Here is a 26,243-nt window from a genome sequence, read left to right as displayed (position 1 = left end):
TGCCCCACCTCGCAAATGTACAGTACACTTAAGTGTCCTGTTGCTGGTCTATTCCCATTATCATATGGCTCCAAATATTTGTAGTTGGGCTACTCATCTATTGTTAGGACAGTGCCAACAATCAAGGAGAAGTCAATAGTCATGTACCCCAAGTGTACGTGCCTCACACTCAGGTTGCATACTCCCATTGCATCAGAGGGCCTGGCCCCATCAGCTCCAACCGGCATTCAGTTGGATACAGAGCACAACCAAGGGGCAGGAGTCAGGCAGGCAGGAACAAGCTTCAACCCACTCTGCCTGAGACACCCAGCTAAGTGTTTTGCTATCCAAATCCTTAGAAAATAACCTGTAAGGTGAATATTACTGCCCCCATTCTGACAATTCAGAAAACAAGAGGCTGCCTGGAATTGAAGTGCCTCAGGAAGCAGCTTCAGAGAGGTAAGTAAAGTAGGTGAGGCCCCACAAGTAGGAAGCAGTAGGACCAGATTTCAATCCTAAAGTCCCATAAATGATGAAGAGCATAGGATTTAAAGCCCACAAGACCTGGGCTCAAATCCATGTGTGAGCATATGGAAGCTGTTTCCGCATCTGAAAACGGAAATAATACTACTTATAAGATTATTTGGAGGATTAAATAAGACAACGCTTGTGTGCACTGAGTACTATGTCTAGCTCACAGCAAGCCTTCAGTAAAAGGCTCCTCTCATCTATTTACAACGAATTTAAGGTTTCTGATTTTTTTAAAAGATTTTATTTACTTATTCATGAGAGAGAGAAAGAGGGAGAAAGAGAAAGAGAGAAAGAGAGAGAGAGAGAGAAAGAGAGAGAGAGGCAGAAACACAAGCAGAGGGAGAAGCAGGCTCCATGCAGGGAACCCGACGTGGGATTCCATCCCAGGTCTCCAGGATTACGTCCTGGGCTGAAGGCGGTGCTAAACCGCTGAGCCACCCGGGCTGCCCAGGTTTCTGATTCTAACTCTGGGTCTCTCCCTACACCAAAGAGAAACCATTTCTTAAAGTGGGTAAGGGATTAGCCGCAGCCAAATGTTTTACCTGAGGGATGATGCCCTGAAGCAAGAAAGACCTACATAGGACCAAAGAGCCTACTAGGGACCTGGCTCAGTCTGCATTTGGAGATGACGGTTTTGTAGGGGTGCCCCATGGTTTACTGGGGGAGGCAGAGGATGACAACCTCACAGACAAGCTAAATTGCCCAGGGAAACTTGCTGAGGCACCAGTAGGAACATGAGTTCTTCCTGCAAGCCATGAGTCACAGAGAGGCTGGCAAATGGTAAGCCCTGGGGCAGATCATTACAACTTCCTCCCTGATACTTCCTGGCACCACTGGCTTGTACTACTGGTTTCAAAATGAAATTGACTGAAACCAGGTCTCACCATCATTCATCCCCTTCTACCCCACCTTCTAACAGCTAGTGAAGTAAGCCGATTCCCATTCCTGACTGTAGCCTAGCTCCACAAAGCCACACATCTTGGCCAAATCATGAGGGCATGAATGGGCTTGAATCAACCTTTTTCTGGGGTATGTTGATGAGCACTGATGAACACATGGGTTAATAGTTCAGCTCTTAAGACTGGAAAACACCTGAACATAGTTCTTTTGCATCTACCTGGGACCTTAAAATCACTTAACTACTTTAGACTCAAGAGATTCTGAATCATAAAGCCAATGAACCTGATGGAGAGTTAGGTATTTGTATCAATATGAATTGATAGCTTTCAGCACTGAGCCTAGCACATGATTCCTAGAATATTGCTGGGGAAGGCAGTTAGTAACTTGAGACTCCCCCCTGGAGAAATAACAATCAGAGCTCTGTGTATCTGCACTAGATAGAAAGACATCCTATGGAACCAGGAGTCCCTGGCCTGTGCTCAAAGCTCCTTTCTAAAGATCATCCTGCCAAGCCTGGCCTCAGATTGCGAACTGGCACTGCTATAAAAGTTGGGTGGGAAGAGTCAAGTCCCTGGGGTACAAGAGCTATTGAAAAAAAGAATGCTTTTTAAGTAGACGTATAAGACCTGATCGATACTGAGCTGAGAATTCATTCCAGTCCTGCTCTTAGGGTTGGAATTGCCTATACACCTCCAAACTGCCAAGGGAACACTCTTGAAGGTCAGAAGCTTGTCTTCTCAGCCACGACATAAAGATGCTATATTGTCTCATTGTCCAACTTTACTGGATGTTCTGACGAAATAAAACCACCTATCTCTCTGAGAATAAAATGTCCTTCAAGTGACCAACCTTGGCCAGTTTCCCAGCTGATCTTTGGGCATTTAAAATAGAAAGGAAGAGTATGATCACTTATAAAGTATTAGAGATCGTCAAGTCTCCAACCTGGCTTGGCTTAGGATACATCTAGCTCATAAAGCAAACAAATGGGTGCTCATAGCTATCACCACCTTCTGTTAAGGGGCTGGGATAACAAGATGCATTGGCTAAGTATGCAGGACTACCTTAAAAGAAGATTCTGGCATTTTCCTGAGTAAAACTACATATAGGAAAAAAGTTCACTAAAATACAACTAGAAGGATATTCATAACTGCTGCTGAAATTGTTAAAAAAAAAAGGTAAAAAAAAAAAAGGTCACAATAACTTAACTTTCAACAGAATAATGATGTGTGCTACTGTCACTCAAATGTCACATCTACTGCATTAAATGTCATAAAAGAAACCTATAGGAGTGCCTGGCTAGCTCAGTTGGAAGAGCATGCAACTCTTGATCTCAGGGTCATGAGTATGAGCCCAACCCTTGTGTGTAAAGATTACTTAAATGAATTAAAAAACAAAACAAAACAAAAAAAAGTGTTCTGCTGAAGGGGAATAAAAAAAAAAAAAACCCAGGTCACAAAACAGCCACTTATTTATAAGAGTTTATTTATTTTTAGTAATCTCTACAGCCAGCAAGGGGCTGAGCTCACAACCCCAAGATCAAGAGTTGCATCCTCTTCTGACTGAGCCAGTCAGGTATCCCACAAAATAGTCATATATAGACAATTAAAACATAAAATATTAATATTTTTATACTTGTAAAAGAGGGGGGGATGTGGAGAGAAAAGACAGAAAGAGACTGGGGCTGAGCCTTGACACCAGGATAGGTAGCCTAGCTCTCCCTAGAACCAATGATCCCAGAAGCAAAAGAAACCCGAGATGGTGGAGGGGGAGCAAGACTAGTCTAAGGCACTCAACAGGGTGAGGGAATGGGGGCGAAGGATGCTGGGGCCGGGTAGAGTCCGCAAGGCATGCTGAGAAGCCAAGGGCTTCACTGACCTGGAAGGCACCCAGTGCCTTGCCAGAAGATAAAGTGCTTGAGGCGGCTCCATAGCTGTCCTCAGAGGACCCAGACTCTTTTTTCCAAAAGCTGAGAGCAGAGCTAGCCGACTCACTGCCACGGAGGTGTTCATGGTGATTCATCACCACACGATCACGATTTTCGGGTGCGCCGAGGGGTTAGGCACCGGGCTGGAGGTGAGGCGCTTGGTGGAAGGCATTCTAAAGAGGCCATTGGTGCAGCAGTGGCTTTACACAGACAACCAGCTCCTGGATGACCGCATGACCCTGGCAGAATGTCGCTACACCTGACAGATGGTCCCCCTCAAAGCACCACTCACCCTGGACCTGGATCTTCCAACAGAGGGGGTCCACGGAAGCTTTAGAGGCCTTAGGCATGGAAGTCTTCTCCTGCCCCCCAAAGTAGAAGATGAAGCTGGATTGTCAGAAGAGCAGGACTGGAGGGTGAGCTGTGGGGCAGTGAAGCCTTGGAACTCTGGCCTTCTCCCTCAGATCAGAGGTCAAGGCACACTTGGTTAGAGAAATGGTCCTGAAAGATCCGTTGAAAATGTTCATTTGAAACAATAAAGGTGGGTGCCTGGGTGGCTCAGTCAGTTAAGCAGCTGACTTCAGTTCCAGTCATGATCCCAGGATCCTGGGATTGAGTTCCCCATGGGCTCCCTGCTTAGGGAGGAGTCTGCTGCTCCCTCTCCCCCTGCCCCTCCTTCCTGCTCCTGCTCTCTTTCACAGATAAATAAATAAAATCTTTATTTAATCAGGAGAGACACAGAGAGAGGCAGAGACACAGGCAGAGGGAGAAGCAGGCTTCCTGCGGGGAGCCTAGAGTGGGACTCGATCCCAGGATCTCAAGATCACGACCTGAGCCAAAGACAGACACTCAACCACTGAGCCACCCAGGTGCCCCATAAACAAAATCTTTTTTTTTTTAAATTATGTATTTGAGAGAGGAGAGAGTTAGTGGGGGAGGGGAGAGGCAGAGAAAGAAGCAGACTCCCCACGGAGCAGGGAGCCAGATGTGGGACTATACTGGGACTTCAGGATCATGACCTGAGACAAAGGCAGATGCTTAACCGACTGAGCCACCCAGGCGCTACAATAAATAAAATCTTAAAAAAAAATAAAGAAATGAAACGACAAGCTTACTTTATAGATGGTGGGCTTCCATTTTGCTTATTTTCCAGTTTTTCTGCAGTTAAACATGATTTGACTTGCTATCAGAATGAGATGTTGAGGTCCCCTCCTCCCCTTACTAGAAAAGTTGTATGATAACCCCATGTTGTTGAGGAGAAAGCAATTCTTTCTTGGGAATTTCTTGTTGTCTCTCTGTTGAAAACTTTTGGCAAAGAGCTGCATTATTCAGGTTCCTCCTTACCCATGGGAGCAGGGCTCTTCCTCACTGACCTCAGAGAAAAACCCACGCTCAGCTGTTCTGCACAGCACCCTGGGAGTTTGGAATAGGGCTGACTCAAGGTTTATCATGGGGTGTGCTGCCTGGCTTACTGATTCCCACCCTCCAGTCCCGTACCAGAACAGAGATCCTAGTGACCACCCTGAGTTATCTGGAATAGCAGTGAATGGTCTGGTAGGTAAAAGCACTGGTTCCCAAACAAAGCTGAATGATTCACCTGGAGGACTCAAAAAAAAAAAAAAAAAAAAAAAAAAAAGAAAAATTCCCTACCTCCAGCCCACCCATCACTTCTTCTGAATCAGTTTCTGGAGGTAATCTCAGGGAGGCAGTTTACTGGTTTTGAAAAGTTTCTAATTGTCTCATTTATTTCTCGAAATAGGTAAATTGGAAAGGCTTTTGAAGGTACTTCAAAAGACATTATCAAGATTTCAAATGTCCAGATCCTTCCTCTCAACAGCACATATATCTGTTTATTCAGTATTTCTCCCTGGATGTTTTAAGGGCATCTTGAAATCAATATGTAAAAAAGCAAATCCATGATTTTTTTTTAAGATTTTATTTATTCATTCATAGACACACACAGAGAGAGAGAGAGAGAGAGAGAGAGAGAGAGAGAGGCAGAGGGAGAAGCAGGCTCCATGCAGGGAGCCCAACGTGGGACTCGATCCACGGTCCCCAGGATCAAACCCCGGGCTGCAGGTGGCGCTAAACCGCTGCACGACCAGGGCTGTCCCAAATCCATGATCTTTTACTCTTTGCTCAAATATGGTCCTTTCCCATGGTCTCCCAGAGAAAGATATATCATGTACTCAGCTACTTACTCAAACCCAAAATCTGGGTCTCAGAGTCTGAGTCTAGAGTACCTGGGCTCAAATTTTGGCTCCACCTCCAACTTTGGGCAAGTTTGTTTCCTCACCTATAAAATGGAATGATATTAATAATATCTACCACAGTTATATGAGTTAATACTTTGCACAGTGCCTGGCAATGGTGAGGTAGCATCATCTTCCATGACCATTTCTCTTTCAGAAACCCCTTCCCAGTCAATCACCAAGATTCATGCCTCTTCATCTCTACCGACATTGCTCTAGTAAATACAACATATTTAGTTTAAATGAGTGTAAAAATCTCCATTTAAAAAAGGATCTTTTAAAATGCAACAGATGATACATTTGAGAAAGTGAAATGAGATCAATTTCTTATTTGAAACTCATCAATGGTGTGCCACTGTTCTTAGGATAAAAAGCAAAATCTTATTAAAAAAAAACAAAACAAAATCTTAAATGTGCTCAATTCCCTGTCTCCACTGTCTAGTCATATAAGTGCTACTCTTAAATGCAGTATAACCCCTTCACCACAGGACCTTTGCATGTGCTGCCCTCCCACCCCATCTAGAACAGGGTCTCCCTACATTCGTACTCCAGCTTACCCAGTTAACTCCTAACATCTTTCAGATCACAAAGCAAGTTTCTCAGGGAAGCTCTATGTAACTTCCTGCCATATAATTCATTACAAGCGTAATTATATGTTTACTTGCTATTATCTAATTGCCTATCTCCCTTACAACTTTCAAAAATGCCCACAGGCAAAGACTATGTTAGAATTTGCTTATCACCATATCTCAACACTTAGCTCAGTGGCTGATACAAAGTAGGTGTTCAATAACATTGAGTGAACTAGGAAAGTTCTTTGACCCAGCAATTTTGCTTCCAGGAATGCATTCTAAAGAAATATGTAAACTATTCCAGTTGTGACAATAAGGCTAATTATTACCACTGCTAACACCTAAACACTTATTTATTTACTAAATGCTTTTTCGTGTACTAATTCATTTAATCCATACTAGAGCCTTGTGTGACCCCCATAATTATCCCTATTTTACAGATAAGGAAACTGAGGCATACAGGTGAAGCACCTTACCCAAGTTTTCACAGCTAGTTAAATGGACAAATAGATTTAACCCAGGCACTATGGAACTCCGGCTCAGGAATTCTGCACGTTACAACATAGCTGTACTTTATGATTTCAATTGTAGAAATTTGAAACGGTACCGTAAATATTCGAGCCACACTTTGTATGCAAAGTCTGAAGAAATGCAAATCTCCCAAATAGTATAAAGTCACATAATTTCACAATCAGAGACACTAGTGAATTGCAAGTACCCCTCTAGATTCCCTGCCCCACACACATACTCTTCACATACATCACAAGAGAACCTAAGTCTTCAATCATGGAAGTTATGAATTATTTGAGATTTTCAAGAATGCATCTTTTACATCATGCCACTGCCCTATACAACATAATTTATTACAGCAATATTTAGGTTTAAGAAAAAGCTCATAGCACCTCTTGGGAGAAAATAAGATCATGAGTAAGTATTTTCTTTAAGAACAGAAATCAGGGCAGCCCTGGTGGCTCAGCGGTTTAGCGCCGCCTTCAGCCCAGGGTGTGATCCTGGGGTCCTGGGATCGAGTCCCACGTCAGGCTCCCTGTATGGAGCCTGCTTCTCCCTCTGCCTGTGTCTCTGTCTCTCTCTCTCTCTCTGTTTCATGAATGAATGAATGAATGAATGAATGAATAAATAAATAAATAAGTAAATAAAATTTTGCTAACAATCTGAAATCTAAAGAAAAATGAGAAAAATTTCATTTTTTGCTTTGACAGAAGCAAATTCTTTTAAATTCTCAACATCCAAGGAAAATAATGCAAGTGCTAAGAAACTTGACAGCTTCTGTTAAGCAGTTTACATTTTAAAAATTTTGATGACTTCAAATGGTTCTGAAACATTCAAATAATTAAGTCTTCAAACAATGGTTAGTGTGAAAACTAATGGTTTTTATTATTCTTTTTAAGATTTATTTATTTGAAAGAGAGAGACAGAGAGAGAGCATTGCACGTAGGGGAAGGGAAGCAGATACCCCACTGAGCGGGGAGTCCAGTCCACAAGGGGCCGGTATTCACAACTCTGAGATCATGAGCTGAAACCAAGAGTCTGGCACTTAGTCGACTGAGCCACCCAGGTGCCCCAAAACTAATGGCTTTTATTTTATTTATTATTATTTTTTTACTAATGGCTTTAAATGGCATAGTACTCTTATTAAGCTTACTGCAAAGCCTGTCATCTTAAAGGTATTATTCAAACATAAAAGCTTAATTTATCTGAATTCGGTTAAAATGAACAATTCATGTGATCATCCTTCTACAACAGTCTTTCCTAATAAGGTGATTTCTGATAGTTAGGTTTCTTGAAAATCCAAACACTTTACAATTTTTATGTTAAACTCCTCCCCACTTCCACATCTGTAAAAGATAAAACAAGGGGTTAGCTACATAAATCCTGGTATATCCTCCACAGAGAAGACTATGGAGCCGTTAAAGACAAGATAGATGTCTATTTAACAATATGCAGGAAGATGCCCGTGATTCAAGAGAGTTAAAAAATCAAGTTACAGTGTTTATAGGCTTGATAGAGCCCAATTCTTGTTTTAAAAATTCCTGAATAGAGATGCCTGGGTAGCCCGTCAGTTGAGCAGCTGCCTTTGGCTCAAGGCATGATCCCAGGGTCCTGGGATTGAGTCCCACATTGGGCTTCCTGAGGGGAGCCTGCTTCTCCCTCTGCCTCTATCTCTCATGGATAAATAAATAAAATCTTATAAATAAATAAAAATCCCCGAATGCACACATAAGCTTCTCATAAAGAAAAAAAAGTCCACAAGGATTCACATTAAACCACTGGATGTGCTTATCCTTAGGCAGGAAAACTGAGGAAGAGAAGAACTTTCCTCTATTTGTTTCTGATTTATTTCTATTGAGAGGCAGCAGAGTTCAGTGACTAAAGCTTAGGCTGCTAAGATTTGAATCCAGGCTCTGCTGTTTACCAGTTGTGTGATCTTTGGCAAGTTACTTAACCCCTCTGGTCTCAGTTTCCTCATCTGTAAAATGGGGATAATAATACTACCTACTCCAAGGGATGTTATGGTGATTACACATGCTAAGACACATAAAATGCTAAGAGCTGTACCTGTCACATACCAAGTGCTGCATATTTTATTGAAAAACATGCTCTTGGGCAGCCTGGGTGTCTCAGCGGTTTAGTGCCGCCTCAGCCCAGGCTGTGATCTTGGAGATCCGGGATCAAGTCCCACGTCAGGCTCTCTGCATGGAGCCTGCTTCTCCCTCTGCCTGTGTCTCTGCCTCTCTCGCGCACACTCTGTGTCTTTTTTAAATAAATAAAATTAAAAAAAAAAAGAAAAACATGCTCTTAACAGTAAACATATATTCATGTATTAATGTAAAATTCCAACGAACAAGCCCAACTCTATAAAAATATAAATAGTACATATGGAGGGGGATGTGATAAAAATCAAAAGCACCCTAGCAATTTTTAAAAAAGATTTATTTATTTTAGGGGATCCCTGGGTGGCTCAGCGGTTAGCGCCTGCTATTTTAGAGGGGAGAAGAGAGAGCGCTGAGCATGAGTGCATATGTGGGGGGGCGGTAAGGGAGGGGCAGAGGGAGAGAGAATCTTAAAGCAGATTCCCTGCTGAGTGTGGAACCTGACATGGGGCTCAATCTAAGGACCGTGAGGTCATGACGTGAGCCAAAACCAAGAGACGGACCCTTCACTACCTGAGCCAGTCAGGCACACCTCCCTAAGCAATTCTGATATTCAGCTAAGTTTGCAAACTACTGAGTCAAGGAGAAAAGACCAGTAAACCAGTTGGGAGTGTGGTTGAGTCCCAGCTGGGGAATGCAAGAGCATTCTGGAAGCGGAAAAAGACCATAAAAGACAAGAAGATAGCAGGTCACGCAGTCCTGATGGGAAGCCCCGGCTGAGGCCGACTCCACGAGGAGAGGGCAGGGTGTGGGCCTGGCATCTTGTTCTGGCTTGTGTACGAGGAGCCCACAAGCAGCTCTTCTCTCTGCCTGCGGCTACGACAAGCTGGGACTCGTGGCGAGGCGGCAGCCAGCCTGGAGCTAGACCCCAGCAGAGTAGCCGAGCGCCCCGGGCCTGCCCTGTTTGTGACCAGCCAACGATCCCCCCTCTCCTAGCTCCAGGGACACAGAGCCACTTCTCACACACAGGACAGTCAGGGCTCAAGGCCGAGGAGCTGGGAGCGGAGTAGCCTGTCTCAGGCCACATGGTTCGGGATGAGGAACCGGGCCCAGGACCCCATTTCCCGGGCACAGATACCTGCTGCCAGGCTCGGGCTGTCTGCTGAACCTGACGAGACTCCGAGGAACTGGGGGGCTTGGGGAGACGGTGAGGAATATGCTAGGTTTTCCAAATCAGGAGGAGGCATCTTCTCAGGAAAGGACGTACGCACTCCTGCACAGTGAACTCCAGGGGAGCCAAGGGCTGCTAAAGCGGACGTGAGACCCTGAGATCAGAACTCTGGGCCAACCAACCTACTTGTAGCCTCCGACGAAGGTTTACGTTTCCTGGCAAGAGAGCTGGAGCACTGAACTCCTCTTACTTATGTGTCAAGCAAAAACTGGGGTCTTGAGATTGTGAGGGAAAAGGATTGTGCCTCCTTGGCCCGCTCTCCCCACCCAGCCCTTGAGAGGCCCTGGGGTCCTGCGGAGGACAGACCTCGCCCTCCCGGGGGTTCCGTGTGGCTTAGGACGCTCTCCTGAGGGGGAAGAAGCTCGCCCACCTCCTGGCTCGGGGCCCTGGCTCTGAGCCCTCTCCTCAGACGTCAGACGTCAGACAGCCAAAGAGTCAGAGTCGTGAGTTCAAAGGTGGGATGAGGGGAAAGGAAGGCGTCTGGCTCTCTTTCCAGGGTAAGGCTTCTGGTTTCCTGAGAGCCACAGCATCCCAGCACCCCGGAAGTTCAGCACCATCACGGCTCCCATAGGCCTCGAGGGACTTGCCGACCACTGCCCTTCCGGTGACCCACCACGGCGAGGGGAGGGAGGCGGGGAGGCGAGATAGCGAGCCGGGGGCAGCCTCCCGCTGAGGGCTGTCCGTGGAGCTATCGGGCCTGGGATCTGAGCCAGCCCTAGACCCCCCACGCCCTCAAGAGGGGGCCAGGGGTCCTGGAGAGCGGTGCCCCCTCCCCCCAGCTCCAGCTCCAGCTCCTGGTGATTACCAGAGAGGCCTGTGGAGGGAACAGGAATTCCAAGCCCTTGGGTCAGGAATTAACTATTTCCGATCTTCTTCTAGCTTGGCTGTGGCCAGAGGGCTCGCAGCCTCCGCCCTCTCCCACGCTTAGGAGAGTGCGGAGCATCTCCCCCTTAGGGAGACCAACCTGGGTTCAAATCCTAACTCCACAATTTACTAGCGGGGTGATCTTGGAGAGGTTACACAGTTACAAGCCTAGGTTTCCTATCCGGTTAAATGAAGCCAATTCCACACCACCAAGCACCCCCCAACCCCCCCACCCCGGCCCCCCTGGGCTTTGAGGAGGATTAAAAGGGCTTATTACATAAAGTACATACTGTAGTCTCTAGAACTCAGTAAGCTCTCAGTAAGTGGTATTTAGGTTGCCTTTTTTTTGTTGTTTTTGTTTGTTTGTTTGTTTGTTTGTTTGGAAGGCCCCGCTGCCTGGCAACGACAGGTAACTAAATGGAATGAGGGTTTGGGTCTGGGGAAAGCCGGGAAGGGGAGGCAAGAAGGGACGCTAGAGCTGGGGCCCAGGGTCCTGGTTCCAGAGGAGACTTCAGAGACGCTGGTCTCCAGGAGGCATAACTGGGATCTCAGCCACACCTGCCTCTCCCAAACACCTTCCCGCCTCTCTGATGGGGTGGGACAAACTCCAGCTGGACTGGACCCTCCCTACTCCTCTTCTTGCCTCTTCCCACCTTACACTCCACGGTCCAGCCAGACTAAATATGTTGAAGGGCCTGGCCCCCATACTGTTCCCTTGCCAGGAACTCTCCTGCCCCAACTCCCTTGCATAATCTTCCACAGCCTTCCACTTGGACATCACTTCCTTCAAGTCTTCCTGAGAACATGTCAGCAGCCCTTCCTACGTGCCTCCATATTTATCTCCCCCACCTCCTGCTGGATCATATGTATATACAACATATGTTATCTATTGTATGTATACATAAAACATAATATATATTATACCATATATACTGCATAGTATATATACACTTATTATATATAGGGCTTATTTTTCTGTCTTCCTCCACTAGCAGGTAAATGGCCCATGAAGCCTGTGTTTTAGGCATGTTTTGCTCACTAATGTAACTATACACCTAGAACAGTAGTATCTGGCACTTAGTAGGTAACTGAATAAATATTTGTTGAATCTCAGATTCTTTTTGTTGTTTTTAAAGATTTTATTTACTTATTCATGGAGACAGAGAGAGAGAGAGAGAGAGAGAGAGAGAGGCAGAGACACAGAGACACAGGCAGAGGGAGAAGCAGGCTCCATGCTGGGATCCCGATGTGGGACTCGATCCCAGGTCTCCAGTATCACGCCCTGGGCCGAAGGCAGGTGCTAAACTGCTGAGCCACCCAGGGATCCCAAATGTCAGATTCATAATTAAAACTGCCTAGTGGCTGATTGCTTCCTCCTCTAATCGTGGGGTTCAGGGACATTAATGAGTCTTTGTCATCTCTGAATGTCTAACACCCAGTAGGTACTCAGACATTTGTTGGCTGAATGACCAATCAACTTGTCCTTGGGTCTCAGATACCTCATTGTCTCCATAATGAGGGAGGAGCTGGACTTGACCACCTTGCCTATTCGAGGCTGCTGCTCCCCACTCATACACTGTACTGTCCAGGATTAAATTTACCCGGGAAGAAAACCTCACCTAAGAAATTCAGGTCCACTTCCAGATTCCCTTTCTATTTTGGGGGAAAATAACAAGCATCGGCTAAGGACAAATAAAGGGAAGGATTTCTCCCCCAATGCAAAGGATGTGACCAAAAACAAATAAAGACTTGCTGCCTCTTAGGATAGGACCAAGGGAAAAATCAAGAATCCAGAATTGATGGGTCCAGCGAGGACACTGTTGGAGGAAGGGGATAGGAGAACCCACAAGAGACTTGGTGACTTCAAGGCAGAGAAAAGCTGTCATCTCAGTACACAGTCACAGTACTGAGATCCTCAGGCAATCCTCAGTTAACCCAGCAGCTTTGCTCCCAGGTACGTACCTAACAGATAGTGTACACCAAGACTTTTCATCAAAAGACTGGAACAATCACGTTCACAGCAGCACTAGTCTTAATAGCCAAAAACCTGAAACTCGTCAAATACCTATCAACAGTAGAAGCACCAATCATCACAAAATGGGATATGATAGGACACTAATAATCACCTGCAAGTATCTCCAGAACTATAGAAGAATCTAACATGGTATAGCAACCCAAGAGAATATTTCATAGGATTCTTTTTTTTTTTTTTTTTAAGATTTTATTTCTTCATGAGGGACACACAGAGAGAGGAAAAGACACAGGCAGAGAGAGAAGCAGGTTCCCTGCAGGAGAGTCTGATGTGGGACTCGATGCCAGGAACCTGGGATCATGACCAGAGCCAAGGCAGCCACTCAACCACTGAGCCACCAAGGTGCTCCTGTATGATTCTTTTATATAAAATTCAAATACAGGCAAATTAATCTATGGTATTAGAAGTCAAGATAGTGCTTCTCCAGCTGGAGAGGGTAGAGAATGGGAAGAAAGAGGCATCTGAGGTGCTGCTAATGCTATTTTAAGATTTTATTTATTTATTTGAGAGCGCAAGAGAGTGAGAGAGAGACAATGTACAAATGGGGTGAGGGGCTGAGCAGAGAGCCTGATGTGGGGCTTGATCCAAGGACCCTAGGATCAAGACCTGAGCCAAAGGCAGATGCCCAACCAACTGAACCACCCTGCTACCCATTTCCCTTTTCATGTAGGCTTCACACTCAGCGTGGAGCCCAACATGGGGCTTGAACTCATAATCCTGAGAGCAAGACCTGAGCTGAGATCAAGAGTCAGATGCTTACTGGCTGAGCCACGTAGGTGTCCTGGTAATGCTGTTTCTTGATCTAGGTACAGATACGTGAGTGTATTACATCTGTGATGTTCACTGAGCTGTACACTTATCATTTGGGCACTTTCCTCTACATTTGTTATTCTTCAATACAGTGGTTCTCTGAATGGAGACAGTTCAGCCTCAGAACCAAAGCCTCAAGTGATCTGGGCAGGGGAGGCCCTCCTCTCCCTCATTCCCCTCATCATCTTTCAAATGCTGTGCAGAGCTATAGTTTGCAGCCCTAGAAATTCACTGCTCATCGTAAGCAATGCCTTCCTTACCCCACAGCAGGGAGGTTGAGGGCACCCTGCACTGGGTAACCTAGGAACAGAGTGCCATGTGAGGAGGTGGGAAAAGAGACTAGAGGTTTGGGACCTGCTCCCCAGGCACAAGCTAACAGTGATGTGCAACAGGCTTCAGCAACCAACCTTAGCCAGCTGCTGAGCAAGGAAGGCAGCCAGCCAGGCTCAAAGCCCCAGTTCCCAAATATTCCTTACTGAGGCAGATTTACTATGGAATCCCCCCAGATTTAAAACCTTGGGGTTACTGGGAGGCTCAGTGAGTAGAGCATAGGGCTCTTAATCTTGAGGTCATAGGTTCGAGCCCCATGTTAGGTGTAGAGATTACTTAAAAAAAAAATAAAAATTTTAAAAATAAATAAAATAAAATCCTGGCCTCACTGCTGATTGCCTTGACCTTATGCCAAGTTGCTTACCTCCTTTTACAGCAAAAAAGAGTTACTACCACCTGCTTCACAAGGTGATCATAAGCATAAAAAATATTAGACTATAAAAAAAAAATATTAGACTATAAGCTCCCCAAAGGCAGGAACTTTTTGTCCATTACTTTAGCTGCAGTTCTCTAGAACACTGCCTGACACATACAGATGTTAAATGTATGTATCTTGAAAGAATAAAATATAAAATATAAATAGAGGGGATGGCCCAGAATGGAGGCTCTAATACAAAAGGTAATTTTTACACAAGTTGAAATAAGCAAGATCATCTTGAAGTTAATTCATGCTCAGTCAGATTCATGACTGAACTTTGCAGTTTCCTACCAAAGCTAATGTGGGTTACCTTTAATCTTACTCAAACACTGACTAAGGGTGAGCTGAACCTGCTGAGGAGCCATAATGAAGTACTGGATTTCTTTTAGTGCAATTAAGGTGCTTCTCTCAACTGTTTGTCCTTTAGGATGTATAGACCAAGTTAGGTCAATTGCTTTTAATCACTGTACTAACTAATACCACGCAAATTCCTTCCTCCCACCTCTCCTTTGTCTTTGCTTCCAGACCACACTTGAAGGCACCCTCTCAGACTGTGGGGTTGGGGTAGGGGGGGAACATTCCAGCAGTGCCTCCCTCCAGATTAACCTCTTGCTCTTGGTCCAGGCAAGCCCAGCTTCACTTGACCCAAGCCTCATCACTAGGACACAGAGACTGTATCTAAGCCAGTTTCCCTACAGGAATGTTTCTGGAAAACCTTCTGATAAGAATGAACAAATGACTAATTGCTCTTAGGGCAGAGGTTGTTATTGGTGTCTGTGGGATCTGGTGCTCCAACACTCCACTTCATTTCCTCCACCTCCCACTTTTTTTTTTTTTTTTTAAGATTTTATTTTTATTTATTTGAGAAAGAGTGAGAAAGCAGAGAGAGTACAAGCAGGGGGAGGGGCAGAGGGAGAAGCAGGCTCCCTGATGAGAAGGATGAGCAGGGAGCCCACACAGGGCTGGATCCAGGGACTCCAGGATCATGACCTGAGCGGAATGAAGGCAGATGTTTAACCAACCGAGCCACCCAGACGCCCCTCAACCTCCCACTTTCTGGTAGTAAAAATTGCCACGGAACTTAGGAGTCACAAATTTCATTCAAGTCTCAGCTGGTCACCGTAGTAATGACTTTGGTGAAGCCACAACCACTCAGGTTTCATCCGCAAAGCAGGCAGACCTTCACGAGATGGTCATGATTCATGCAAATACCTACTGGGCATCCTGTGAAGTATCAGGTCCTGCCTGGGACTAAACCTAAAGGCAAAAATCATGTTTGTGACCCTCAAGGACGCTCCTGAAATGTTCAGGCTAGCAAATTGAACCCATTAAGCTGCTTCTGTGTCTCCACCTTTGAAACCTCCAGCAGGGCTGGGGTTACAGGCTCTCTGAAGTTCCAACTCTAAGATTAAGAACTCAAGCTGTTTAATAGGTACCTTACCAGCTTCAAGAGAGTGTCAGGAGGACAAAGCAAGCTCAGAGTTGTGGAAGTGCTTTGAAGAGTAAAGTGCACATGCAAACAAGGTATTAATTATATCAGATCATTTCTTTGAGCTCAACTTCATAGACACCTATGATATTCATAACCCAGGGGCGAACAACAGGGGCAATTGTTCCTTAGCAATAAAGAAACTTGTCTGCTTGGCCAAACTTGAGAGTTTGTATGTACCCTCAGGATAACCCTTTCAACGTGGCTGGATCCATCCTATGCACTGAAAACAGAAAACTGGGGAGGTAGAGAAAGATGTCAGCAGCTTAGAGTCAAGGAGAAAAATATCAATATTTTTTGTTGGGAGTGTCTCAATTTATTGGGACCAACTCGCCCCAGAATCTTGCTTAAAAAAAAGGTGGCAGCAGCCTAATTATTTCACAGGAAAACTACTCTAAGAACCAGTCATGTTGCAGGGAGGCTCGGAGTTAGCTAAGCACGTTAACCAACCCTTTGTTTTATAACCCAGGTGTGCTCCTGGCATGAACCCACCGTTTTCACAATCATAAACCAGACATCCAAGAAAGCAGAATTTTCTCAAAAGTTTTAAAATGCCTGACGTCACCAGGAAACACTCGCCAACTGGACCATGAAATCGAAAACCTGATCACGGCTTCCCCTCAACAACCTGGAGTTTAGTGAAGTGACAGTTAATCTGGTATTTCTTGCTTCAGTAAGAAAGATAAGGCACAGTCAACACTCAAAAGCCTTGAGATTGTAGTCAGAGAACTTGACAATGACGGGGAGGGAGTACAGATTTGGCAGAGGTCTGGTTAGCAATAAAGCTTCCTCAGGGAGCCGGAATTGGATTTGGGGCCCTGCCCAAGTTAACATTTTTACAGGTTGGCTGAGCTGCAGTTTGTTAGCCAGTCAGTAATAAACCCATGTGCAAGAATTTAAAGTTTATGAGGCATGGCCTCTTAATGCCTCTGCTTGGCTCCCTACAGCCAAGAGTTGAAGGAGCCTGGCCTAGCCTGGGTGTTAATAGTTTTGTCAATCTGCAGGGTTATTCGGAAAAAGAAGGGGGGGGAAAAGGCTCCTACGGACTCCAGACCTCAGTCCTCTTCTAGAGAAACAAAGGAGAGCCATTCTGTCCCCTAGGCCTTGGCACTTCTCCATTCAAACAGGTAATTTGTACCTGGGGTGAGAGGTATGCTGATGAAGGCATTAGAAAAATGCTAAGTGGCAAAGGTTCTTAACTGTTTTGAAGGCCAGGTAAACTGTAGATCCCCCTCCCCAGGAAGATGCACATGCAAGTTCTTAAACACTTTCATAGGTTAGGGATCCCCTGAACCCCACCCAAGGATCCTGGGTTACACCTCTGTTTAAGAACTTGGTTTGATCGGTGGAGTATCCCACCCCCCCACACCACACACACACACACACACACACACACACACTGTCCTGTCTTGGCCGGAGGGAAAGAGGCTCCCACCAGCCGGCAGCTGCCTGGGTCTCACAACACCCTGGTTGTCCGCACCAAAGGGACTCCCAGTCCTCAAGTTTTTGAACTTGTGGGGGGTGGGGTAGGGCCAAGTAAATTGGGTGATCAAAAATGCGCTTTGATCTCCCATCCACCCTGGCCTCAGCTCAAGACCTCGGGCTTGGGAGCCCCCCTCCCCCAACATTCCAGTCCAAGACTGCGGGCGGGGCGGGGGGCAGGAGTATCCCCGAGGGCGACGGCCCCGGCCCAGGTGTGCCAGACCCAGTTTCCAGGCAGGCGGAGGGGCGCAGGCCCTCCGGGGAGGGCAGGGTTAAGAGTGCATTCCAGCTGCCGGGGAAGAAGGGGGGCGGGGGAGGGGAGCGCGAAGAAGAGAAACAGACCCGGTCTGTCTGTCGGAGACACAAAGCGCGGGACACAAAGGGGGCCCGAGAGGGGCGCGGGGGGCTGCCCGGGGCACGGCTCACCCGCACACCTGCGCGGGGGCTGGGGGAGGAATGCGGCCGCCGCATTCCCGGGCGGGGCGGGCGGGGGCCAGCTGCCCAGGTCCGGGCTGGCCGAGCGCACCGCCCCGCACCCCGGGGGAGGTCTAGGTGAGCCGCCCCGGCCGGGCCGGGCGCAGCCGGAGGTCGGGGGGCGCCGCTCTCCATCCCCCGCACCCGAGCCCCGGCCCGAGGCGCCCCTCGCGCGACCACGTGAGCCCCCGGCCCGCCGGTGCTCCAGGCACCTCCGGGAAGGTCCTAGAAGGTCCTACCTGTCCTCCGAGCCTGGCCGGGCCCCAGCTCCGCGCCTCGCGCCTCCAGCGTCACGTCAGCCTTCCCGCCGCCCGCGCCGCCCGGCCCGGAGGCCACGCAGGGCAGCCAGCAAACCTGCGCCTGAGGGAAGGGGCAGAGGGGGTGGCTCGCAGGCGTGTCCCGCTCCGCGCGCCCCTAGCCAGATGCCGCCCCGGCCGCGAGCAGCCCCGCGCACCGCTCGGCTCGACGCCGCCGCCGCGTGCGGACCCCGCCCAGCCGGAACGCCCGGGCCGGCCGGGGCCGGGCGCCGCGTACCTGGAGCAGCAGGGCGAGGCGCAGCAGGGACGCGAGGAGCCCCTTCGGGAGCCCCATGGCTGCGGGATGAAGGACGAAGAAGCTGCCGCGACGGCCGGCCGGTGCTTCGCGGAGCCTCGGGGATCCCTCTGAGCGCCGCGGGCCGCGGGAGGCAGCGGGCGGGGGCCAGGTGAGCGCAGGTGGGCGCTGATTGGCCCGACGCCGCCCGGGCCCGCCCCCTCGCAGGTGGGGCCGCGCCCCCGTACACGCTTCCGTGCGGCCGGCGCTCGACTTCTCCCAGCGGGAACCCAGGCTCTGTCTCACAGATTCTGGGATCTAGGGGAGAAACGCAGGACAAAAAACCAAACAAAACACCACCCCGCTTCTCAGCCTCCGCAGCACGCAAAGAAGTGTTTTTGTGCCTTGAGGCTGCAGTGGGGAAAAAAATGGAGACGCATCTGAACCCGACTGCAAACAAGAGGCGCCCCATTCATACTCCCCCGAGGCATTCTGTTGTCCAAAGCTTTGATGGAGGCCGGGTGTGTCCGCCCCACAACCGGCTCCGGGGGTGGGGGTGCCCCCTGCCTCTTTCTCCGTCTCCCACGCCAGCCCGCCCTGAAGACACTAAGTGGGGTTTAAACCTGGCGGTGAGGCGCAGAGAGCCCGCGTTACAGGCTTTGCTGCAACTTGCGGAACCTCGTTACCTCCGTGGCCCAGCCCAATAAATGGAGGCTAGGAGAGGAGGCCCCGGAGTTCTGAGGCTGCCCTGGCGCCAAAGGGGGCGAGATAGAGGGGCGGTTATCAGCCCCAGTATCTCCGGGGACCCCCTTCCCCACTAAATATGACACTTTCTCAATTTCATGTAAAAGGCAAATACTTAAAAAAATAGACATTTAAAAAACCTCGGCTGTTTCATTCGTCTGAAATATTGAATAGAATCTAAGTGAAAACTGCACTTGCCATGCAAGCGGCCTTCCAGTGAGCCTCCCACATAAGCAGCTCTCCTAACCCTGCCGCCCCCCCCCCCCCTTGAAAGAAACGTGGATGAGCTGGAGTTCATCCCTCTACTTTAGACCTGAAGTGCTTTCCTCTACGGGACACACAAGTGGAGCCCGGACACAGAAACCCTCCTGAGACTCAATCCCTCCACCCTGCTGCACTGTCTCCCCACCTGGCTGAGCTTTCCCAACGTTGCGCTCCCTGAGGTCTCTCCACTTTCCCGCTGCCCTGAGAACCCAGGCTAACACCTCCTCTTCCCTCTCCTTCCTCCTCCCCAGCTCAGATTCAGGGGTTTGAAGATTGCAACTATAGATTCCTTGGCCCTCCAGGACTAACCCGTGGCCTGCTGTCTTTCCAACCACTAGGCCCTATGGCTAGGAGGAGGGTTGTGCTGCGACCACGATAGTCCTCTCTCCAGCCAAGCTTTGGCTCTGGTGCCCTAATGCCAGTGTTTGAACCTGTGTTGCACCGTGATTAGTACTAGGGCAAGTGAAATAACTTCTTTGAGGCTCAGTTCTACATACATTAAATGAATGGGACATCTGCCCTCTAAAGTTTTGATACATTAGGATTTAGTTTATTTATTCATAAGAGACACACAGAGAGAGGTAGAGACAGAGACAGGGGGAGAAGCAGGCTCCCTGCCAGGGGCCTGATGGGGGACTCAATCCCAGGACCCCGGGGATCATGACCCGAGCCGAAGGCAGAGGCTCAACCACTGAGCCACCCAGGTTAGGATGAAATGAATCAATACAAAGAAACAAGAATTAATTAATACATTCAAAACGCTAACTTCAGTACCCAGCACAGAGCACGTGCCCAAACATTGCTTGGTACTATTGCTTTGGGGTCTAATTTGTCCCCCGCCCGGGGAGTGGTGTCTGTCCTTAGCACCGTCACATTCCCCACCCTAAGAAATGTGACCCTTGAATTTCGCAGCTGATGTAAAAGCAAGCCATTGGCATCGAGTATCCGGGAGAGCCCGGGCTCCGCGCGTGGGCCCAGCGGCTGGGGCGGGCGCGGACGCCGCGCGGGAAAAGCCTGGCAGCTGCGCCGCGGGGGTCGCCTTCCCCGCGGGAGGACAGGGTGGATACCCGCGGGGCGCACCGCGGCGGGGAGGCCCCGGGTGGCACCAGCGGCTCCGCCTCTCCTCGGCCCGCAGATGCCGCTGCGCCCGCCCGGAACCAGATGAAGCCATTAAGCGGACCGTTAACCGCAGACGAGCCCCGGGACGCAGGCCCCCGTCAAGTAAACAGCGGCTGGAGGGCCGTTCCGCGCGCTCATTTCCGCCTGCGTCCCGGGCGCTCAGCCTGGCGGGCGGGGCGGGCGGAGAGGCGGAGAGTCGGAGAGTCAGCGCTGCGGCGGCAGCTGGGGCCGCGCTCCTCCCCCTGGCCCCTGGGCCATGCCTTGCATTCACTCAGCAAATCCTCGCCGGTAGCCTGCTATCTGCCGAGCACTGGAGATGCAACACTGAGCAAACTGTTTGTTACAAATCTGCAGCCTGGAGAGGTGGGGGTGGGGGGTTGAGGAAAATAACCAAAGAAGTAAATGTGTGTTAGATAATACCTGCTGGGGGCACCTGGGTGGCTCAGTCGCGCATCTGCCTTGGGCTCAGAGCGTGATCCCGGGCTCCTGGGATGGAATCCCGCATCGGGCCCCCCGCAGGGAGCCTGCTTCTCCCTCTGCCTATGTCTCTGCCTCTCTCTCTGTCTCCAATGAAGGAATGAATGATCTTTAAAAAAAAAAAAAAAAAGACCATATGTACTGTGTAGATGAAGAAGGGTGAAATAGGAAGTGCCAGTTCCTGAGATGGAAGGTAGGGGCGCCTGGCTGGCTCAGTTGGTGGAGCCTGGGACTCTATCTCAGGGCTGTGAGTTCAAGCCCTGCAATGGGCAAAAAGACAGAAAGAAAGAGAGAGGAAGGAGGGAAAGAAAAAGAAGGAAGGAAGGAAAGAAGGAAGAAAGGAAGGAAGGAAGAAAAAAAACCACATGCGACAGAAGGTAGGGTTGGAGACTATACAGAATGTGATCTGGAAGGTGTTTCAGTCAGGTCCAACAAGAGACAGACTCCAGATTGGGTGGTTCAAGTCTCAGTGAAGGGACTAAAGGAATGGGCAGGGTTCAGAGAATCAAAAGGGATGTTGAGGCTCCAGGGACCAATAAGAGAGAGGCCTTAGAACTTTGAGGAATGAAGAGCCAAGGGAGGAAATGATGTCATTGATACTTGGGAGTTGGCAGGCAGCTGGAGAGTGGAGGAAGGACTACCTCTCCCAAATGCAGTCGATGTCCTGCCACTCGCTCAATGCTAAGAGCAGGTAAGATGCAGGAAATCTTCAGCATCTTCCTCCTTTTGCCATTCATCTCCTGGTGGGCCAAACCCACCCAGAAGCCTGAGGGCAAGAAAGCTCAGTTGGCACAGTGTGGAGGGGTCATTCTCTCCAGTCATGAGGCAGGAGGGAGAAAGGCAGAAAACGGATGAGGGGTGGGTGCACAATGGGTGATGCCAAGAGGCCTCTCTGAGAAATGGGCATTTGGACAATACCTGAAAGAAATGAAGAAGCAAGTCACACCCAGGATATGAAGGAAGAGCATTCCAGGCAGACAAACCCAGGCAAAGGCCCCGAGGCAGTAGATTACTTGGAACAGAAAAAAAAAAAAAAAAAAAAGCCAGAATGGCTGGGGTAGAGTGACAAGTAGGAAATGAGTCAGAGCTGGGAGGTTGAGGAACAAATCTTGCAGAGCATCATAGGCCATTGTAAGAACTTGGCCTTCTGCTGAGTGGGAGGGAAGGAAGACATTGGAGACTGTGAGCAGAGGAGTGGCATTGAGACCACAGGGAATGGAAGTAGAGGCAGGGAGGTCAACTGGGATCCTACTGCAAACATCAGGCAGAAATTAAACAGCTTGGTTTAGGGTGGAGATCATAGAAGGGATAAAAATTATCAAATTGAAAAGAACCCAGAGGGGTGCCTGGGTGGCTCAGTTGATTACATGTCTGCCTGTCTGCCTTCAGCTCAGGTCATGATCTCTGGGTCCTGGGATGGAGTCAGAGTTGAGGCAGGTAGTTTCCTTGCTCAGTGGAGAGTCTGCTTCTCCCTCTCCTTCTCCCTTCTCACCCCCCTCATGTTCTCTCTATCTCAAATAAACAAATATTTTTTAAAAAAGCAGAAAATAATGTGTTGGCAAGGATGTTGAGAAATTGGAACAGTTGTGCACTGCTGGGAATGAAAAATGGTGCAGCCACTTTGGAAAACAACATGGCAGTTACTAAAAAAATTAAAAATAGAATTTCCATATAATTTAGCAATTCCACTTCTGGGTACATACTCAAAAGAATTGAGAGAAGGGGCTCGAACAGATATTTGAACATCCATGTTCATAGCAGCATTATTTGCAATAACCAAGAGGCAGGAGCAGTCCAAGTGTCCATCCATAGGTAAGTGAATAAACAAAATGTTCATCAGGTACAGAGTTTCAGTTTTGTATGATGAAAAGAATTCTGTGGATGGATGGTGGTGATGGTTGAACAGCAACGTGAATATACTTAATGCCACTGAACTGTATGTCATATGAATTTTACCACGATTTTTAAAGTTACTTTAAAAAAGTGATTATATTCTGGGTTTATTTTAAAGCAATTGCCAGAGTGTGCCTGGCTGGCTCAGTCAGTAGAACATGAGACTCTTGATTTAGGGGTTGAGAGACAGAGTCCCAAGTTGGGCATAAAGATTACTTTAAAAAAATTTTTTTAAAAATAAAGATATTGCCAACAGTAAGACTGACCAAAAGATTGGATATGGGCATGAGAGAAAGAGCAGGTCAAGGATTACTCCAGCGTTTGGGGCCTGAGCAACCAGGAGGAGAGCAGTGCCATTTCTTGAGTTTGGGAAGGTGTGTATGGTAGACACTGTCAGGGTACTGCTCAGATCCTCCCTGGGGTCCCTTTGATGGTTTCTGAGCTCCCCCTTCTTGGCTTCTGTGTGCTGATGCTTCTAGTAGCCTGCACATGTGACTCTCTTCAGAGATCTGCTCATCTGCTATTGGGGTCCCTTTGGCCTTGCAAGGAAGTGCCCAGGGGCTCACTTCCCAGCCCTTAGCCAGTGACCAACTGATACTGTAATAGGGAAGCCCAGCCCCCTTTACCCCTGCCAATTGCCCAGAGGTAATTACATCCAGCATTCCTCTGGGGGTCAGGCTGAAACTACCCTGCGGAGACTGGGCCCGAAATAACACCCTTGCTATTTTATTTTATTTTATTTTATTTTATTTTATTTTATTTTATTTTTTTTATTATTTTTTATTTTATTTTATTTATTTATTTATTTTACCCTTGCTCTTTTAAAATGGACATGGAGCCCAACTCGGGACTTGATCTCAAGACCCTAAGATCAAGACCTGAACTGAGATCCAGAGTCAGATGCTTTATCGATTGAGCCACCCAGGTGCCCCTTCTTTATTATTATTATTATTTTTAAATTATCTTATTGTTTTTTATTTTTTATTCTTTTTAGTAATCTCTACACCCAACATGAGGCCCAAACCCCCAATCATGAGATCAAGAGTTGCATGCTCTTCCGACTGAGCCAACCAGGTGTTCCCCTTCTTGCCTTCTCTATCTTATTTCTCCCACTTCTTTCACTGTTCCTCCTGGGAACCCTTCCTTAGTAAGTCACATGAATCCTTGCCGCAGGGTGAGCTTCTTGGCATCTCATTGCAGGTAGAACAAGTTTGGGATTGGGGGAAGATCAGGACTTCAAATTGGGTTGTATTTAGAGATGCCTGGTAGCGGCATATTGAGGAAGCTGTAGTTGGAGACGTCAGTTCAGGAGAGAGGTCTGGCCTGGGAATATGCGTTTGTCATGATGGGAAAGCATCAATACTGGGGGCAATCTGTGGGGAAAGACTTGCCTACGTAGCACCCTGAGCCTCTGGGGCTTTCCCATGTCAGACAGAGCTGGGCCGTCAACACTGAGATGTTTGTACTGTCCCTGACACCCTCCACACAGAGCCAAGAGTCTTTCACTCTTTTTTTTTTTTTAATTAATTATTTATTTATGATAGTCACACAGAGAGAGAGAGAGAGAGAGAGAGAGAGAGGCAGAGACATAGGCAGAGGGAGAAGCAGGCTCCATGCACCGGGAGCCCGACTTGGGATTCGATCCCGGGTGTCCAGGATCGCGCCCTGGGCCAAAGGCAGGCACTAAACCGCTGCGCCACCCAGGGATCCCTCACTCTTTTTTTTAAGTCTTTCACTCTTTGCTCGCTCTTTCTTTTTTTCTTTCTTAAAGATATTATTTATTTATTTAGAGAGTGTGGGCGAAGGGGAGGGGCAGAGGGAGAAGGAGAGGGAGAGAGAAACCCAAGCAGACTTCACATCAAGTGTGAAGCCCAACAAAGGGCTTGACCCCACGACCCAAGCTGAAACCAAGAGTCAGATGTTGAACTGACTGAGCCACCCAGGCAACCTCACTCTTTGCTTTTTCAAAAAGAAGTGCACAAAATGAGAGAGCAAAGAAAAAGAAATGCAAGAAAAGGAAACTTTTCCCTGATTAAAAAAACAGAAGCACTTTTTCTGTGCTTCTTGTCTGCACTTCCCATTTAAACTCATGTTCCTGGGGCGCCTGGGTGGCTCAGTCAGTTAAGCATCTGCCTTCTGTTCAGGTCATGATCCTGGGGTCCCAGGATCGAGCCCGGCATCGGGCACCCTGCTCAGCAGAGAGTCTGTTTCTCCCTCTTCCTCTGCCCCCACCTCAACTCATGCTCTCTCACTCAGTCTCCCAAGTAAATAAATAAAATCTCTTAAAAAAATAAACTCATGCTCTTTACGGTGGTGTGGAATCTGTGGCATTGTTACTCTGTCTTTCTCCCTTACTCTCCAGCACCTCTTTTCTCCCTCCTTGGAAGCTCCTTGGGATCAGGGATTAGTACTGTCAGATTATAACTTCTGCAGATTCCCCACGGCACCCACCCAGGAAAAGGCCTGTGTGGTACTGAAGTTAGGGTTGGCAGACAAGGGTCTGAAGCTTGCCTCTAAAGACGACTTCCCGGATGACCTAGGGTGAGTTATTTAATCCCTCAAAGCCCTCTGCAGCTAGTTGTTCCTGTTATCCCTAACTGAACTCCTGACCTGCTCCTACAAACCTGCTCCTCTTACAATTTGTCCATCTCAGCAAAAGGCAATAGCATCCTTCCCACCTGAGGTGTCTTTCGCTCCCTGACTCATCTTATACATGCTCACTCTGCTTTTCCAGCACTCACCTCCCTTGTGCTTCTCAGAACACACCAGGTGTGGCCTGTCTCCAGCCTTTGCAGCTGTGCTTCCCTCTATTGGGTCATCCTTCCCAAAGATGTTCACCTGCTTCTCTTCCTCATGCCTTCAGGTCTCTGCTCAGGTGTCACTCCTTAGAGAGCATTTGCCTTTTTTTGCCCTTTACCTTGCTTTATTTTTTCATAGCACTTATCATACCCTGATTTATTAGTACATATATATTTTTTCCTCTGAGAGGCAACACACAGTAATGATTAAGAGCAAGGACTCCAGGGGTGCCTGGGGGGGCTCAATCAGTTAAGCATCCGACTCTTGATTTCAGCTCAGATTTTATTTATTTATTTATTTATTTATTTATTTATTTATTTATTTGAGAGAGAGAGAGAGAGAGGGAACACAAGCAGGGGGAGTGGCAGAGGGAGAGGGAGAAGCAGACTCCCCACTGAGCAGGGAGCCCAACCCTGAGATCTTGACCTGAGCCAAAGGCAAACACTTAACTGACTGAGCCACCCAAGTGCCCCTCAGCTCAGGTCTTGATCTCAGGATCATGAGTTCATGCCCTGC

The 26,243-nt window shown here is 48.1% G+C and overlaps 1 protein-coding gene across 1 annotated transcript in view; it reads right to left on the bottom strand.

Annotated features, from left to right (window-relative positions):
- The window catches only part of CDH3 (cadherin 3), a 47,147-nt gene extending 28,556 nt beyond the window's left edge, over positions 1–18,591 (bottom strand). The window contains exons 1-2 of the mRNA XM_072816382.1: positions 18,435–18,591; positions 18,140–18,260 (exon numbers count right to left, since the gene is read on the bottom strand). Coding sequence (XP_072672483.1) covers positions 18,140–18,260; positions 18,435–18,491 — 178 coding nt within the window. The 5' untranslated portion in view covers positions 18,492–18,591. The remainder of the gene's footprint in view (positions 1–18,139; positions 18,261–18,434) is intronic.
- Between the last annotated feature and the right edge of the window lie 7,652 nt (positions 18,592–26,243).

The sequence above is a fragment of the Canis lupus genome, chromosome 3, assembly GCF_048164855.1.
Source record: "Canis lupus baileyi chromosome 3, mCanLup2.hap1, whole genome shotgun sequence".
Taxonomy (NCBI): Eukaryota; Metazoa; Chordata; class Mammalia; order Carnivora; family Canidae; genus Canis; species Canis lupus.
The sequence above is the reverse complement of the archived record's forward strand: the minus strand, read 5'-3'. Positions and strand labels throughout refer to the sequence as shown.